This window comes from Cherax quadricarinatus, chromosome 14 (assembly GCF_038502225.1).
Source record: "Cherax quadricarinatus isolate ZL_2023a chromosome 14, ASM3850222v1, whole genome shotgun sequence".
In the NCBI taxonomy this organism is placed as follows: domain Eukaryota; kingdom Metazoa; phylum Arthropoda; class Malacostraca; order Decapoda; family Parastacidae; genus Cherax; species Cherax quadricarinatus.
This window is the reverse complement of record NC_091305.1, coordinates 639,941-657,840: the sequence shown is the minus strand read 5'-3', so window position 1 is coordinate 657,840 and position 17,900 is coordinate 639,941. Positions and strand designations below refer to the sequence as shown.

The 17,900-nt window shown below is 42.4% G+C and overlaps 1 protein-coding gene across 2 annotated transcripts in view; it reads right to left on the bottom strand.

The window, feature by feature from the left end:
* The window catches only part of LOC128696274 (fibroblast growth factor receptor 1), a 223,160-nt gene that overhangs the window by 10,324 nt on the left and 194,936 nt on the right, over positions 1-17,900 (bottom strand). For both annotated transcript variants that reach the window (XM_070084760.1, XM_070084761.1), the window contains one exon: positions 3,076-3,203. In XM_070084760.1, coding sequence (XP_069940861.1) covers positions 3,076-3,203 — 128 coding nt within the window. The remainder of the gene's footprint in view (positions 1-3,075; positions 3,204-17,900) is intronic.

Genomic DNA, 17,900 nt, shown 5'->3' with positions numbered 1-17,900 from the left:
GTGCCAGGACATGTGAATCGACCCCTGCAACCACAAATAGGTGAGCACACATGCAACCACGCATGCACGCACTCACGCGCAAGTTTACATATACACGCACACGCATGCACCATATGCAATTTACAGTGAACTGCTGGTATATGGAAGAAAATTTCAAACCTAAAATGAAAAGGCAATAGTAAACACACAGATCATTTATGGTTCATACATGAATGTAAAGAGCTTATGGCGAGAGGCATAAGAAATAATTACAGCATAGAAAAGCTACAGGAAACTGTGGACGGTAGAAACGGAAGTAGGGAGGAGAGCAAGATCAGATTACTCACGGGGAAGACATGAAGCCAAGCGATTATTTGTGGATGACATCAGCAAAAGTTAACCCATAGTCAAGATTGTAACACAGTCACGTAAGGAGGATGACGGTAGCATAAGATCGAGGAGGCTCTACTGAAGGTGAATTTCGTAAATAAATACAGAGTTGTAGAGAGATAGAAGACTTGCTGTTGGGAAACTTGACAGCTGGCGGCCGAGGAGTGGTTAAGATATATCTCAGTGGCTAGTGTTTGGTACTGTGAATTTAGTCTCAGTACACTTACACTTTTTACTTTAATTCACAAATAATCCGAATATAGGGAAGAGGAGCTTACGACAACGTTTCGGTCCGCCTTGGACCATGGTCCAAGGCAGACCGAAATGTCGTGGTAAGCTCTTCTCCATGTGCGGGTTATTTGTGTATTGTTCCAGTAACGATACTGTGACTTTTTGTTCTCTACTTTAATTATTTGTTTATTTAATTCTCAATCGTTGCTTACTTCTTCCCTCCCTCTGTCTTCCTTATATCTTTCTTCCCTCCATATTTCCCTTCGCCCCTCCCTCTGTTTCTACTTCATCGCCCTCCCTCATTCTTTTTCCTCTTCTTTTATGCATTCCGAGTTGAAACTGCATTTTATTCTGTTCTGATGCCTGATTCTTCACTATTTATCATCACACTGTAAACTGTCAAGATTTCAGTCTATTAATCTTCACTTGTCTATTAATCTTCACTTGTTGCATACCTTATTTTGTATTTCTTTAATTTTAATTATTTTCATTTTTCATTCTTCCCTGTCCCTCCTTGTGTTATTTTCCGTTGTCCATCCATCTCCGTATTCTTACCTATTATCGTGGTCGCTCATTTACTTCCTATTATTTATTTTTTTTTTTTTACATTTTCTGCCTTTCACCTCTCTTGCTTATTTCTCTCATCCCTTACCCTTTCTTCTCTTCTCATACCCTTTATCTCTTTTGGCCCTCTCCCTCTCCTCACACTCTATATCATCTCACTCATTCTCCTTACAATGTCTCTTCCTTTACCCTCTCTTTACTCACCCTCTCCCTGACTGCTTACCCTTTCTCTTCTTTTATTCCTTTCCCCCTCCCTCTTCCACTTTCCTAATCTTTAATCTCCTTCTCTGTTCCCTTATTTCTCTTTTCTCATCTCCTTCCTGTTTTACGCACACACACTCTTATCTCTTTTCTCTTGTCCCTCTCCTTTCTTTTTCCTTTTCCACTCCTTTCCTTTCCAACTCTTCACCCTTTACTCATTGATCTCCTTCCTCCCTCCATTATCTCTCTCTCCTGAACATGACAATAATAATAATCCTCTCGTCTCTCCATCTTTTTCCTTCCGTCTTTTTCCTTCCGTCTTCTCTCTCCTTTACTTTTTTTTCTTCTCTTTGCTCTGTTCTCCTTCCTTTAGCCTTTCTCCACGCGTCTGTACCACCCTGAGCTAGTCCACTCCTGGTATGACTCACGGGATATTACGTCGAGGCCGCAGCATTTTCAGCATTCTGTGGAAGGAAACTCAGGCTTAACCCGAGGCGACTGTGGTGGAGCCTTTGGAGTGTTATAAGTCGTCCTGGGATGGTAAACAAGGGAAGACGAATGGTGGAACCTTTGTAGCCTTATAAATCATTCTGGGAAGGTAAGGGCTTGACGACTGAATATAGTTCCTGGTAGCTTTGTAGCTGTAGAATTTGACATACGTGCAACAACTGGGTATCTTTATTATGTGGCTTTATCAATTCACTATAGGGACAAAAGACTGAAGAGGTTGAAGATGAGGTAATTAGCCCCTGAGCTTAGCAGCAAGCGTTCAGTACCGTAGTTTTGATGAATCTGAGAGTCATCAGATTCATTGTACTGATAAAGCTAGTGGTTGGCAAAAAGTCAACATAATGAAAATAACTATTTGGTGCATATGTCTTATTCTTCAGCTTGTCGGTATTATATACCACTGATATTATAAAGCTTTGCAGTATTAAAAGTCGTTCTGGGAAGGTATGCAAGGCCTGACGACCTAACACGACTACTGGAATATTTGCAATGTTATGAGTCGTATCGGTGAGGTAAGAAAGAATTCTACTACCGCAGACAACTAGCGGAAGCTTTATACGGTGAGTCGTTCCCTGACCACCTGATCTTCTATTCCTTTAGGCTGACCACTCAACAGTACTGTTGCTCTCGGTTCAGTCCCTAGAAATCGAACTAAACATTCTCTGTATTGAAACAGTTCTCATGTTCTACGCTTCACCTTAGCTTGGTTTTCACTTGCCTCTTCAGATAATCTGCCTTCAAACTTTCTTTCCTTTTCTCTCTCACTCGCGAACTAATAATGTCTGTTGTCGTTGTTGCTTTTGGAAAGCTACGACGGTCTTCGCCTTATGAGCTCTATTCCCAGAAGTCTGGCGTTTAAATGTTTGCTTAATAGTAATGCTTCAGTTCAAACCGGGAAGTCGTCTTAAGTTTGCTTACTAAATTATAGGTAATCCGTGAATTGCTTCAGCCACGTTATTGTGATTTTTATTCTTCACTCCTTACATTTCGCATCAGCCGTCGCTTGACATATAGTTCAGAGGGTCTGTATTAGAATGCTTGAATTAATAACTTTGTCCCTTAAAGGAGTGGATGGAGGGGGAAATGAGATGTTTTGATGCCAGTGAAGTGTTCTTAATACGAGGAACTGGACCTACCTTCCATTTCCTACCTACTTCATCATGATGGACTTACCTTATCGTGGTGGCATAACGGACCTACCTTATCGCGGTGGTACCACAGGATGAACTCTGGGGGCGTAGGGCTGAAGTGTACCACACAAGTGAGGTTGAGAGTGCTTCCTCGGTCTAGGTAGACCTCACCGTCTCCCAGCAGCTCTGCTGTGGGCACTGAGGAAGAAAAAAATAACTTATCAATCCTCTCTCCTACCTTCAAGTATAATGTATACTAACTATATGCATAATATACCAATACTATATTATATACATTTAGTATACGTATATAATACATATACATATATTTAGTATAATATAGCATTGCTATATTTTACTAACTATACAGATATTTAGGAGTGGACTTGCCAGCAGATGAGTCTATGAAAGACGAGGTGAATCATAGAATTGATGAAGGAAAAAATGTAAGTGGTGCACTGAGGAGTCTGTGGAGAAAAGAACGTTATCTGTGGAAGCAAAGAGGGGAATGTGTGAAAGTATAGTGGTACCAACGCTCTTATATTGGTGTGAAGCATGGATGGTGAATGTTGCAACAAATAGAAAGCTGGAGGCAGTGGAGATGTCGTGTATGAGGGCGATGTGTGGTGTGTATATAATGCAGAGAATACGTACTGTGGCAATTAGGAAGAGGTGTGGAGTTAATAAACGTATTATTTAGAGGGCCGAGGAAGAACTGTTGAGGGGGTTTGCACATTTAGAGAGATTAGAACAAAATAGAATGATTTGGAAGGCAAATAAATCTGTAGTGGAAGGAAGGCAGGGTAGGGGTCGTCCTGGGAACGGTTGTAGGGAGGGGGTCAAGGAGGTTTTGTGTTTGAGGAGCTTAGACTTCCAGCAAGCGTATGTGAGAATGACTCACGAAATCGCAATGACACGATTGCAAACAACCATACCACGGGCGGGAATAGAACCCGCGATCAGAGAGTCTCAAAACTCCAGACCGTCGCGTTAACCACTGGCTGACGCGACGGTCTGGAGTTTTGAGACTCTCTGTTCGCGGGTTCTATCCCCGCCCGTGGTATGGTTTATGTGTGAGCATGTTTGATAGCGAGTGGAAACAAATGGCCTCTATGACTTTACGTGCTGTTGGAGTGTAAGCAAAGTAATATTTATGAAGGGATTCAGGGAAACCGGTTAGCTGGACTTGAGTCCCGGAGGTGGGAAGTACAGTGCCTGCACTCTAAAGGAGGGGTGTTATGTTGCAGTCTTTAACTGTAGTGTAGGCATGCCTCTGGCAAGACAGTGATGGAGTGAATAATGAAAGTTACTTCTTTATTCGTTATGTTCTGACTGATTCTCGCCGATTTATTGCATATTTTTTCACTCTGCTTAATCGAAAAAAATGACAGTTGCTTTTTAAACCAAACTCGCCTCTTCGGCAAAATACACACACATACACACACACACACACACACACACACACACACACACACACACACAAACACACACACACACACACACACACACACACATACATACACACACACACACACACACACACACACACGCACACACACACACACACACACACACACACACACAGTGTCCAGAAGGGCCCATATGAGTTTCAAGGAGGAGTAATCCTGTGTCATAAATCTACTGGAGCTTTACGGCAAGGTGACAGAAATAAGGTAGGAGAGAGAGAGGGAGGGAGAGAGAGAGAGAGAGAGAGGTGGGTAGATTGCATTTTCTTGGACTGTAAGAAGGCTTACGACACAGTTCCGCACAAGAGATTAGTGAAAAACCTAGAGGAGCAGGCAGGAATAACAGGAAAAGCACTGAAATGAACCACACAGTATTTGACAGGAAGGAAAACAACGAGTGATTGTACGTCACGAGATGTCAGAGTGGGCGTCTGTGATGAGCGAGGTTCCACAAGGGTCAGTCCTAGGGCCGGTGCTGTTTCTGGTATATATGAATAACAAGACAGAAGGTACAGATTTTGAGGTGTCCCTGATTGCAGATGAGGTGAAGTTACTGCGGAGAATTCAAGTGGATGAGGACCAAAGGGCTGCAAGCCTGATCTAACGACTGGCTCCTGGAGTTTAACTCCACCAAGTGCAAAGTCATGAAGATTGGGAATGGTCAAAGAAGACCGCAGCCAGATTACAGGCTAGGGAGCCAAAGACAGCAAACCTCACTCGAGGAAAGGATCTTGGGCGAATATAATACCGAAAACATCTTCTAAGGCGTACATCAACCGAATAACTGCGAAACGGCGTTTCGGCAGCTGAGTAAGAAATCATTCTAGACTCTATACCGTGTACGTCGTGCCCATATTGGAGTATGCAGCACCGGAACTAAGGTGTATGTCCTACGAGAAGAGGTTAAGGGAAATCAACCTGAAGACACTGGAGGACATGATAAAGACAGAAAATACTGAGAGGAACTGACAAGGAGGATAGGGAGAGGATGTTTCAGAGATGGGACACATTAACAAGGTCACAACTTGAAGTTGAAAACTCAGATGAGTCACTGAGATGTTAGAAGTATTTCTTCAGTCAAAGAGTTTTCAGGAAGTGTAACAATCTGGATAGTGATGTAGTGGAGGAAGGTTCCATATATAGCTTTAAGAAGAGATACGATAAAGGTCATGGAGCAGGGAGAGAGTGAATCTAGTAGCGACCAGTGAAGACTCGGGGCGAGGACCTCTGACTCGGCCCAGCAACCACAAATAGGTGAGTACACAAATACATAGATAAATCCATGTATATATATACATATAATAAATAGATACATATATATAGATCATTCGGGCAGAGGAGTTCTGAAGGTTCCATCCTTTGTCCGCTAATAACAAGACGTATGTGCTATTTTCACAGACAGTCTTCCTGGAGGTGAGGGAGAAAGAGCTACTCACTCAACCAGCCATCATTCATCACACGGTGAGGGCAGTTCCTTGCCCCTGCGTTTGTCACATTCCCTCGTGAAGATATTCTCCAGAATATTACCTACTTGACATATGAATGCAGGGTGCCTGTGTGTATTTAATAAATGGAAGACCATGCCCTCTTATCTGTAAGGAAAAAAATTGTACAAATTGTACCCCGGTATACATGCGAGTGCATGTACGTGTGTATATTATTGTTAGCTAAATCGCGACTGAAAGGATATCGAAGTCATGTCGTTATCAATAAATGGTGTAGCTGCTTCCACGTTTACATATGTGCTGTCTGCAGAGTTCCCACCCCAAGATCAAACAGTTTCAATCAGCATTTCGTATGTAGCCGCATATGCATAAACCGCTTCAGCCTTTTATTTACATGCAGCATAATACAAGACTGAGAGTCATTCAAAGAGCCACTAACATGCATATATTAATTATTTTGTCATGGTAGTTGTTTTACAGCTTTATTGTGCACCCTATACCTATCTAGCAGTAAAAATGTACAAGAGTGTCTTCGGGAATCTCCAGGGTAAATAATACAAGAAGAATTAGACAGGTGTAACATCGTATCTTTATTTGCAGACGTTTTGCCATCCAGTGACTTTATCAACCCAATACAAAGACGTGACGTGAAGAAAGTAGAACTATGTGCAAAAGATGAGATAATCAGTCCCTCAGCTTTGAGATGTGCAGCAGACGAAGGCATTTTCACTGGTAGGCGGGATTCCCCAGTGGAAGTAGGTCATACCCGAGGGATGTTGCAGTATCTGACAAGTTGTACATGAATGGTATATAATACCGACGAAATGAATAGTTAGACACAAGTAGAACATCTGCTTGTCTTCAGATACCCAAATGTTCCAAATGTGTCTAATCTCCATCTTGTCGGTATTATATACCATTCGTGTAAATGAGACATCTTTCTAAGAATAAACACGAGTCATTAGTCTGCTCTGGAAGTTGCAAATGGTGTAAGAATATTTTCAAGAGAATATGTTAGTAATCAAATAAAGTATACACACCAAGGGGCGTGTATGTCATAGCTCAAGTACCGAGTATATACCGAAAGCTTACTTTAATTTTACTATTAAGGACTAAAATATTCTTGACATGTATAGTATTGATAAAATAAAGCCTTAATTTCCCCTCGTGAAGATATTCTTTTAATTTAACAACTAGCCATAATGGGAGTAATTGTGTAAATGCACTTTGCACTACATTTCTAAAGTAAATTAAATATTAAGAGTTTGTTCACGTAAATTAGAAATATAAATTCAGAATATTTCCCAATAAATTTTCTTACATTCCCATAACTTTTAGCCTGTATAGGTGTAATCCGTGCAACTTGTTATCCAGGTACTTCTCTAAAATTCTGCATAAGAATTGCGTCGCTTATAATCGATATTCAATATACGAAGTTAAGAGTGAGTGGCATGAGACAGTTGACCAATAAACTCCATCACTATACTTGCCGTGCACACCAAAGTCTGGAAGTGTTCTGTTCCTTATGAATGTCGCTTTTGTAAGATGACATACAGGATATATATGCTGAGAGATAATAATAATATATTCCTGCAAGTACATAATACAACTGATAAAGACCTAGTTTACATCACTGACATACTATGTAGAAAGGCCCTGATTATGCAAAGCATTTCGGGCATTTAGGTTAATTTTGTCGTCCAGGATGTCACCCACAACAGTCGGTTAATAACCAGATACCTACTTATTACTAGGTGAATAAGGGCAGCAGGTGTTAGGAAAAATGTACAATGTTTCACCCGTGACAGGGATCAATCCCTTACCCTCAGTGTGTGAGCTGAGACGTTACCAAGCCTGTGTATATTTACTGGCACTTCAGGGATTGAAAATTCTTGACCGGTGGTTTAAAGGCGAAATGCAGTGTTATTGGCTCACGCGTAGTAGATAGGCTTTAACTATAGTCAACAGTGACATACATTGCGTTTTTCAGGCGCGATCGTGACTGAAATGTATTCCTTTGTGGATATTTTCTGTGGAGGTTGAATCCACAACAATCTCGACGTCAAAGTCTTGGCAAATCACTGGATGTTAATTGGTCGGTGTGAGCACAAGACCACCTCATTAATGGGACTTAATTAATCACTGGGTGCTAATTGGTCTGTGTGAGCACATGGCCACCTCATTAACATGAATTGATTAATCACTGAGTGTTAATTGGTCCGTGTGAGCACATGGCCACCTCATTAACAGCACCCGTCTTCAGCAACTGTTTCAACTATAACACTGACAAAAGTTATGCAGGCATCTGCTGTGACTGATTACTACATTGTCTTTCAAGCGCTGCAGAGACGTGTAATTTCTTTGGAAAAGAAGTTTTCGAGATGTGCAATTATTGTGCATGTTAAATTTATAAACAGTTCAGAGTAGGTATGCACACAGTAGTGTATACTGCTGTATCATTTGTATAGTTCTGTTCAAAGTTTATAATCTTTCTAAGTGAACCTCGTTTCCAGACTTGATTAACTCCCCAACCAAAGAAAACACGAGACCTTGATATTATATAATCTAGTGACATATCTGATTATATTTGATGTTCAGGGTCCACAGCTCGGTACGAAACAAAGAATTTTATATAAATATTCAAATTTGCCCAGCAGTTGAATTTAAAATGTTTCATCTTTCAAGATTTACTCTCGGTATCTGCCATTGAAGCATATATACTCTCTATGCTTTAATATTCTCTTGTTCTTAGGTATAACTTTCTCATGTAATATTAGGACATAATCATCTCTGTTTTTCCAGTGAAAGTGTTGTAGAAGAAATGGTCCAATTTGGGCAGCATTGTAGGGATGGTCCAATGGAGGTGGTACAGCATGGATGGTCCATTGAACGTGATACAGTAAGGATGGTCCAGTTAGGGCAGTGCAACACGGAGGGTCCAGTGAAGGTGATACAGTAAGGATGGTCCATTGAGGGAAGGTACAGCAGGGATTGTCCAGTAAAGGTGATACAGATATAATAAGGATGGGTCAGTGAGGGAAAATCCTAGAAAGAATGGTCCCGAATCTGCACACAGAAATCACTCCCTACGAAAGTAAAAGACTTGACAGGCGATGCAAAATACCCCCAATGAAAAGTATGGGAGGCCATTGGTACACTAAAAGAAAACACCATAAGTGTCTGGGGCCCCAGACTGTTCAACAGCCTCCCACCAGGCTTAAGGGGAATTACCAATAGGCCCCTGGCTGCCTTCAATAGGGAGCTGGACAGATACTTAAAGTCGGTGCCGGATCAGCCGGGCTGTGATTCGTATGTTAGGCTACGTGCGGCCAGCAGTAACAGCCTAGTTGATCAAGCCCTGATCCACCGGGAGGCCTGGTCGTGGACCGGAACGCAGGAGCGTTGATCCCTGGAATACCCTCCAGGTAGGTAGACAGCAGGGATGGTCCAGTGAAGGTGATACAGCAGGGATGGTCCAGTGAGGGGTGGTACAGTAGGGATGGTCCAGTGAGGGGTGGTACAGTAGGGATGGTCCAGTGAGAGGTGGTACAGTAGGGATGGTCCAGTGAGGGGTGGTACAGCAGGGATAGTCCAGTGAGGGATGGTACAGTAGGGATGGTCCAGTGAGGGGTGGTACAGCAGGGATGGTCCATTGAATGTAATACAGTAAGGATGGTCCAGTGAGGGATGGTACAGTAAGGATGATCCAGTGAGGGGTGGTACAGCAGGGATGGTCCAGTGAGGGGTGGTACAGCAGGGATGGTCGAGTGAGGGGTGGTACAGTAGGGTCTAGTGAGGGGTGGTACAGTAGGGGTGGTCCAGTGAGGGGTGGCACAGTAAGGATGGTCCAGTGAGGAGTGGTACAGCAGGGGTGGTCCAGTGAGGGGTGGTACAGTAGGGATGGTCTAGTGACGAGTGGTACAGCAGGGATGGTCCAGTGAGGGGTGGTACGGCAGGGATGGTTCAGTGAAGGTGTTACAGTAAGGATGGCTCAGTGAGGGGTGGTACAGCAGGGATGATCCAGTAGGGGTGGTACAGTAAGGATGGCTCAGTGAGGGGTGGTACAGCAGGGATGGTCCAGTGAGGGGTGGTACAGTAAGGATGGTCCAGTGAGGGGTGGTACAGCAGGGATGGTCCAGTGAGGGGTGGTACAGCAGGGATGGTCCAGTGAGGGGTGATACAGCAGGGATGGTCCAGTGAGGGGTGATACAGCAGGGATGGTCCAGTGAGGGGTGATACAGCAGGGATGGTCCAGTGAGGGGTGGTACAGCAGGGATGGTCCAGTGAGGGGTGGTACAGTAAGGATGGTCCAGTGAGGGGTGATACAGCAGGGATGGTCTCATGGGGTCAACTTATTCACCGTCGCCTGGTCACAATAGTTCCCTCCCTCTCATACTCTCACACTGATCCCTGACATTTGAAAAAAGAGAATTACCGTATTTTCTGCTTCAATACTGTGATTTGTGAAGGAAGGGGGAAAGCGGCTCGGCTCAAGGTTAATTGTCGCTCTTTGGAACCTTTATATATTTTACAGGTATTTGTAAGAAACAGGAGCACGAATCGTAGCTGATTGTCCCTACTTTTTTAAAGGTTAAAAATGTTCTTTCATACATCAGCTCCCGCTACGCGATCTGATGTTTGAATCCAGGTCTCCAATTTCGTTGGGGTGCACAGAGGCAAAGAGAGTAAAATAACTTGCTCAAAGAATTCTCTCGTGCTGAGAATCAAACACATGGTCTCTTGCTTGTGAAGTGAGTGAACTAGGTTCTTCACCACAGGTGTTCTAAGTGTTCCTCTCCCCATCATTCCATGTGCTTTTTTTGTTGATCATCCATTCCCCCTGTTCTACTTGAAGTCCCACCACCGGTGTACATGTTTCTATAATACACACACTAACGCACACGAAAACACACACACACACACACACAAACACACACAAACACATCCACACAATTAGCATTAATAACACAGGTATTATTTATTGTGTATATTAAAGACATGATGGAAGAGATAGAGGTATTCTTGTTCGCGGATGTGTAACTAATAAGGAGAATATAAGTAGTTGAGAATCAGGAAAGTCAACAAAAGGATCTGGACAGGCTGCAGTAGCTACTGGAATTTAACCCCAGCAAGTGCAAAGTTATGAAATTAGAGGAAAGGCAAAGAAGACCGCAAAACAGAATACATGCTCGGGCAGCAAAGACTGTAAACCTCACTCAAGAAGGACTTTGGGGTGAGCATTGCACTGTATCGAATATATTGCCTGAGGCGCACATCAAATGAATAACTGTTGCAGCAAATGCTCCTCTGGCAAATCTAAGTCTAGTTTTCAGAAATTTAAGTAAGGAATCATTCACGACACTATGTACGGTGTATGCAAGGCCCATATTGGGGTATGCAGGACCTGTATGAAACCCATACCTGGTCAGGCTTGAAAGAAAACTGGAAAAAGTGCAGAGATTGGCAACAAGACTAGTCCCGGTGGTAAGAGGAATGTCCTTTGAGGAATGGTTAAGGCAACTCAACCTGATGACATTAGAAGAAAGGATTAGGGGTGATATGATAACGTACAAAATACTATGAAGAATTGATAGGACAGACAGAGACAGATTGCTTGAGAAACGGAAACAGGAACACTAGGGCAAAGCTGGATGTTGAAAACACAGATGAGTCACAATGATATTAGGAAGCGTTTTCTTCAGTATTAGAGTAGTCAGGAAGTGGAAGGACCTGGAAAATGAAGTGGTAGAGACAGGATTCATACACGATAAACACGATAAGGCTCTCGAAGCAAAGAGAGAGTTAGTAGACCTATTGTAGCGACCAACGAAGCGCAGGGACCAGGAACTGGGATTCTACCATGTTACCACATATAATTGAGTACGCACACATACATACACACACACACGCACACACATACACACACACGTGTATAGTATGCAAAGTCATGGAGAAGATTATCAGGAGGAGAGTAGTGAAGCACCTAGAACGGAACAAGCTTATTAACGACAACCAGCACGGACTCAGGGAAGGCAAATCTTGTGTCACAAACCTACTGGAATTTTATGACAAGGTAACGGAAGTAAGACACAAGAGAGCGGGGTGTGTAGATTGCATTTTCTTGAACTGCAAGAAGGCCTTCGACACAGTTCCTCACAAGAGAATAGTGCAAAATCTAGAGGATCAAGCGCGTGTAACAAGAAGGGCACTGGAATGGATCAGAGAATACCTGGCAGGGAAGTAACAACGAGTCACGGTACGTGACGAGGTATCACAGTGGGCGCATGTGACGAGCGGAGTTCCATTGGGGTCAGTCCTAGGACCAGTGCTATTTTTGGTATATGTGAATGACATGATGGAAGGGATAGACTCAGAAATGTTCCTGTTTGCAGATGATGTGAAGTTAATGAGGAGAATTATATCAGATGAGGACCAGGCAGGACTACAAAGAGACCTGGACAGGCTGGAAGCTTGGTCCAGCAACTGGTTCCTCGAATTTAACCCCGCCAAATTCAAAGTCATGAAGATCGGGGAAAGGCAAAGAAGACCGCAGACAGAGTATGGACTAGGTGGCCAAAGACTGCAAACCTCACTCAAGGAAAAGGATCTTGGGGTGAGTATAATTCCTAGCATATCTCCTGAAGCGCACATCAACCAAATAACTGTTGCAACATATGGGCGCCTGGGAAACCTGAGAATAGCGTTCCGATACCTCAGGAATCGTTCAAGACTGTACACCGTGTACGTTAGGCCCATACTTGAGTATGCAGCACCAGTTTGAAACCCACACCTGGTCAAGCACGTCAAGAAATTAGAGAAAGTGCAAAGGTTTGCAACAAGGAGGGAGCAGGGAGCAGGGAGAGAGAAGACCTAGTTGCGATCAGCGAAGAGGCGAGGCCAGGAGCTATGTCTCGACCCCAGCAGCTACAAACAGGTGAGTACACACACACACACTCATTATATATTATATATGACTCAGATGTCTTAAGATCTACATCTCTCAACCAGTCTCGTTCTTATTACAATTCACATCTGTCAATCAATACAATATGACGCTCATAAAACACTCAGAATAAAAATTTATGTTATTTGTGCAGTATCTGATTCACTTTTAAACGAATGTGGAGAAATCTAATTTTGTCAAACGCATTTAGGAAGATTTTGACTTGATCCACAGAATGTGGGGAAAATCGAACCTGTTACCTGTTTGATTGGATATGGAATTTGACAAGATGGATCGACAAAGATCAACAAGATAGAACGAATGTAGTAGAATCTGAATATATTGAACGGATGTTGTATTATTCAATATGGTCAAACACTTAGCTTCCCTCCCCATCAAAAAAAAAAAAAAGAATTTTATCCTAAGCCTTGAACAACACTTCTGAGTGACAACGATCAATGTACGTGAATGTAAGACGAAGTAACGACTGAGTCCACTACCTGGTTAAGCTTTGGCCTTGTAGGGAGGATAATCCGTGTCATACATTAACCTGCATCAATTCTTTTCACTTCGTGGGAAGAATCTGTAAAAATTTAGACAGTTCAAAACGTTTCCTATATACGTTAGTGTTTATATATTCATGTTATTTACACAAATGCGATTATCACAAGACATCAAAATTTGCATTCAGTGAACAAGAAAATTTAGTTTTTTTTAATGTGCATCTTTGATGTGGTATAAATGATGATTTTTTTTCGAAGTAAAAAGGTAAGTCAGCAGAAAACTTTTCAAAAGCTTCATTGAGTGGGTCGTCATTTAAGACCCATGTTAGGAGAACTGTTTAGCTGACAAACTTTTACGTCGTTAAACACTTTCATGACGCGCATCATCATACGTATCAATTATTATTTTTAGTCAGCGATCTGCATTTTATACAGGAGAATCACAGACAAGAAAAGTGTAATTCCTTCTCTGGCAGACTGAAGGGTGCAAGGACACAGACGGACAGACTGGCATGTTTGCAACCAGTCATTTACTTTCTAGACACCTATCTCGTTTACAGCAACAAACAAAAAAGGAAACTGGATGGAGCGTCCATCTGAAGTTCAAATTTAGTTCTGAAGGGTGCGTAGTGTCGAGTTCGTGGAAAGCAATACAACTGATGTCTAGGTCGCAGTGAAGGGTTCGTTCAGAACAATACAACCACTGTCTGGTTTGTAATGTGTATTGCTAGTCCATAGCAATACAACAGTTACTGGATTCGTCCTGAATAGTGCAAGCAGTGCCAAGTGTAGGGCTGGACAAGCAGTGTAGGGCTTGTCCAGAGTAGGACTCGGCTAGAGCTACCCAAACGGTGCCAGGTACGAGGTGTAGGGTTCGTCAATAACAAAATAACCTTTGCCTAGTTCCTCAAGAACAGTATTACCAGAGGGACCTGCAGTCTTCAGTTACAGCTTGAGTGACCACCTCAGTGACATTTCCTTCAACTTTAATCGGACCTACCCCAAATGGAGACCAAGAGGGGCTCTAAGACTATCATTCTTTACAATGAGTTTGTATATATAACATCTCGAAGAAACTGCACCGTATATGAACCTTACTTAACTTTATATAAGCATACAGACTTAATATAACCTAACCCAACCACACCGAGCTGAATTTAACTTAACCACACTGAACCATGAAGCTTTAGCTATCGATACCTTCGCATTAGCAAAGATGTACGTTAAATACGTATACATAACATATACAACACACACACACACACCTCAGGTGTGTGTGTGTGTGTTGTATATGTGATGTATATGTATGTGTATCTCGCTCCAGCTATGTTGCCTACAGTCACATGAAAGGGAACTATCCATAATGGGTTTACCTCAATTCCCTACGTAAATTTCTTTAAGACTTGAGTCACCGTCCGATATTCAATTAGATATAATGACACTAATCTGCTGGTAAAGGAAGGGGAGGTGAGGCATGTTGCTCTAACAGTGAGGAAAATGATATTGTGGCGTTGTGGTGGTGGTGGTGATGATGACGTAGGTGGTGTGTTATAATTGTGATGATAGTGTACTGTGGTGAAATGCGGCGATATTGGTGTTGTGGTAGTGATGTGCTGTGGTGGTGATGATGGCTATGGTAGTGTTTTGTCGTCATGATGGTATTGGCGATGTGTTATTGTGATAACTCAGATAATGATGTGCTGTGGTGAGTTGAGGTTGTAATAGCGTTTGTGGAGATGGTGGTATTCATGGTGCATTGTGGTAGGGAATACATTGGTGATACTAGTTGAGTGTTGTGATGCTGGTGTGTTATAGTGGTGGTGATGATGTTAGTGGTACAGGTGATATGGTGTGATGGTGAGTATTTCACAGGGGTGCCGTGGTGTGCCCTCTGGCTGGGTGTTGGAGAATAACTGAAACTCCCCTCCAACACTGCTATTTGTATTTTCCCTGCGAGTATTTCGTCAGACCTTAACAAATTCTTTTCTCCCTGCCATGCTTACTATCACATATGAGTATATTTTTTGCTGGTTGACTCAGGTGTGAAATTTTCCTCTGTTACGGTATAAGTGTAATTTTCCAGTTTATATTTTAACTTAAACTTATTCCATCATCCCTCTTGTCTTCTCTGCCCCACCCCTTACCTTCAGCCGCAGGCAGACCCATCTACACCACACACCCATCCTCCAACTCCTCTCCCCTCGTTCATCCTGTCTCCTTCCTCCCCTCGTTTAACTTTCTTTTATTTTAACATACTCCCTCTTCCTTGCAGTTCCTCTCTCTCCCTCACACACATTCCCTCTTTATACTAGAATTAAGCAAGTATCGAATTAGAGTTATAATAATGTGCTGAAATGGAAAGAGATTTTAATGGGTATTCACGAGTGTGTTGAAGGAGAAGAAAAAAATGTTAATTCGAAGCAGTGGATTAATATGACGAAAAAATGCTTAGGTTATCAGATCCACTCATTGAAGTCATTATTACAGTAAATAAAAAGTATCTGCTCTGCCTCTGAAGGCATTTTTTATTTATACTAATTAATAACAAAATTTTATAACATCATACCCTCTTATAATTGTAAGTTAATTGTTCACACCACGATATTGTAATTTTTATTTTTTTTCTGAAGAACACTGTCAAATATAGCGATGTCTGTCTCCAAGAAAAGCTCAGTGTTCACGAAAGGGCAGGACTCATGTCCGCTTGCATTGCTCAAGTGCATTGATGTCATTGTCTTGCGAACAATGTGAGAAATAGGAAGAATAGAAGTCACAATAACGCACAAATTGTCAATGGAAACTAAACGATTTACCCGTCTTTGGACCTTACCCTGAAGAAAACAACCAGGAGAGCTGGTGTACCCCACACTGACAAAAGATGGGCAACACACAAAAAAAAGTCTGCGACTTCTCTACTGTTAGCCAAACAGGTATTACCAGGGAATAAGAGTTCGGGGCTACTGTAAAAAAAAACGGTAATGTTTTTCGCATTATTAAAGGATCCCAAACGACACAATATTCGAAGATATTGAAATCAGAGCATCCACCTCAAGAAAAATCTGATCCTGCGATATCAAATACTTAAGTGAAATCGAGTCATGGCACTGGCACACGCAACATAGACAGGTATCGCGTAGCGCAGTAGCAACACATTCGGCTCTCACAACCAGATCGATCTTTAGGTGTTACTAGTTCCTGATAGAAAGAACCCAATGAAAATAAGGCTTAAAAAATCTTTTTTTATTAAAACAGCAAACACGGCACTGAAGTCTACATAAATATGATTCAGAAGGATCCATCGCCATGGCTAACAACACAGATGGACACGATAAGCGAACAGCAGCCACAGTATGAGAACCCCCACTTGTGGATGGTCGAACGCTCCATAGCTTTCGAAACACCCATAAATATAGGCTAGTCTCACCAAGTTTTCTTCAGGCACACTTTTTGTTGTCATTCTCTCACTGATGAAGAAGAATAGCTTCTCGGAGCCTGTGAAAGATGGCTGATAGGGCTCACACCGGATTTTGTGTCAAAGTTTTTCCTTGTGTTAGTTGGTAATTTATCCTCTGTCTCCGTCTCTTTCTGTCTCTCTTTCCCTCTCTCCCTCCCTCTCTCTCTCTCTCTCTCTTTCTCTCTGTTGTGAGAACAAGCTCGAATTGAATGTCAATCGAGGAATTTATGATCACTTAAAGTGTGAGCACATTCCAGTGTGGTTTTCTCTCGCTCACTGAGAACATTTGTTCGTCGCTCTGTTACGATTGCACTAAGATGATTAAGAATAAATTTCACAACACTTCCTTAATCTTGAAGGTAACTAACTGAGCATGTGTAGAATTAAACATGAGAGTCCTAGTGCTTGTAAGTTTGCAGGAAAGTTATGATGCAACACTCGCTCTAAGGTGCCAACAATGACCAGTTCAGCTGAATAAGTGATTTTGGTTTCATCCAGTGTCTGGTGCCACATAGTGGAGAGGTTCATCCAGTGTCTGGTGTCACATAGTGGAGAGGTTCATCCAGTGTCTGGTGCCACATAGTGGAGAGGTTCATCCAGTGTCTGGTGTCACATAGTGGAGAGGTTCATCCAGTGTCTGGTGCCACATAGTGGAGAGGTTCATCCAGTGTCTGGTGCCACATAGTGGAGAGGTTCATCCAGTGTCTGGTGCCACATACTGGAGAGCTTCATTCAGTGCCTGGTGCCACATACTGGAGAGCTTCATTCAGTGCCTGGTGCCACATGCTGGAGAGGCTCATCCAATGTCTAGTGCCACATACTGGAAAGGTTCAACCAGTGAATAGTGCCTCACAGTTGAGAGGTTCAAAAAAACCTCAACTGCAGATCAGTCATTTCTGAAACAATATCGTCCGTCATAAAGAGAAAAGTGAAAGTAAAAAAAAATGTTTTATATGTTGTGAAACGTTTCACTAATTGTATTAAAGTAGTTGCTGCTGGCCACAGCAACAACTCTTTCACTAAATGGCTTATTTATCTCTTGCCAGCCCTTCAAGGGGGCTTTCTTGATGCTGATAAAAGGCTC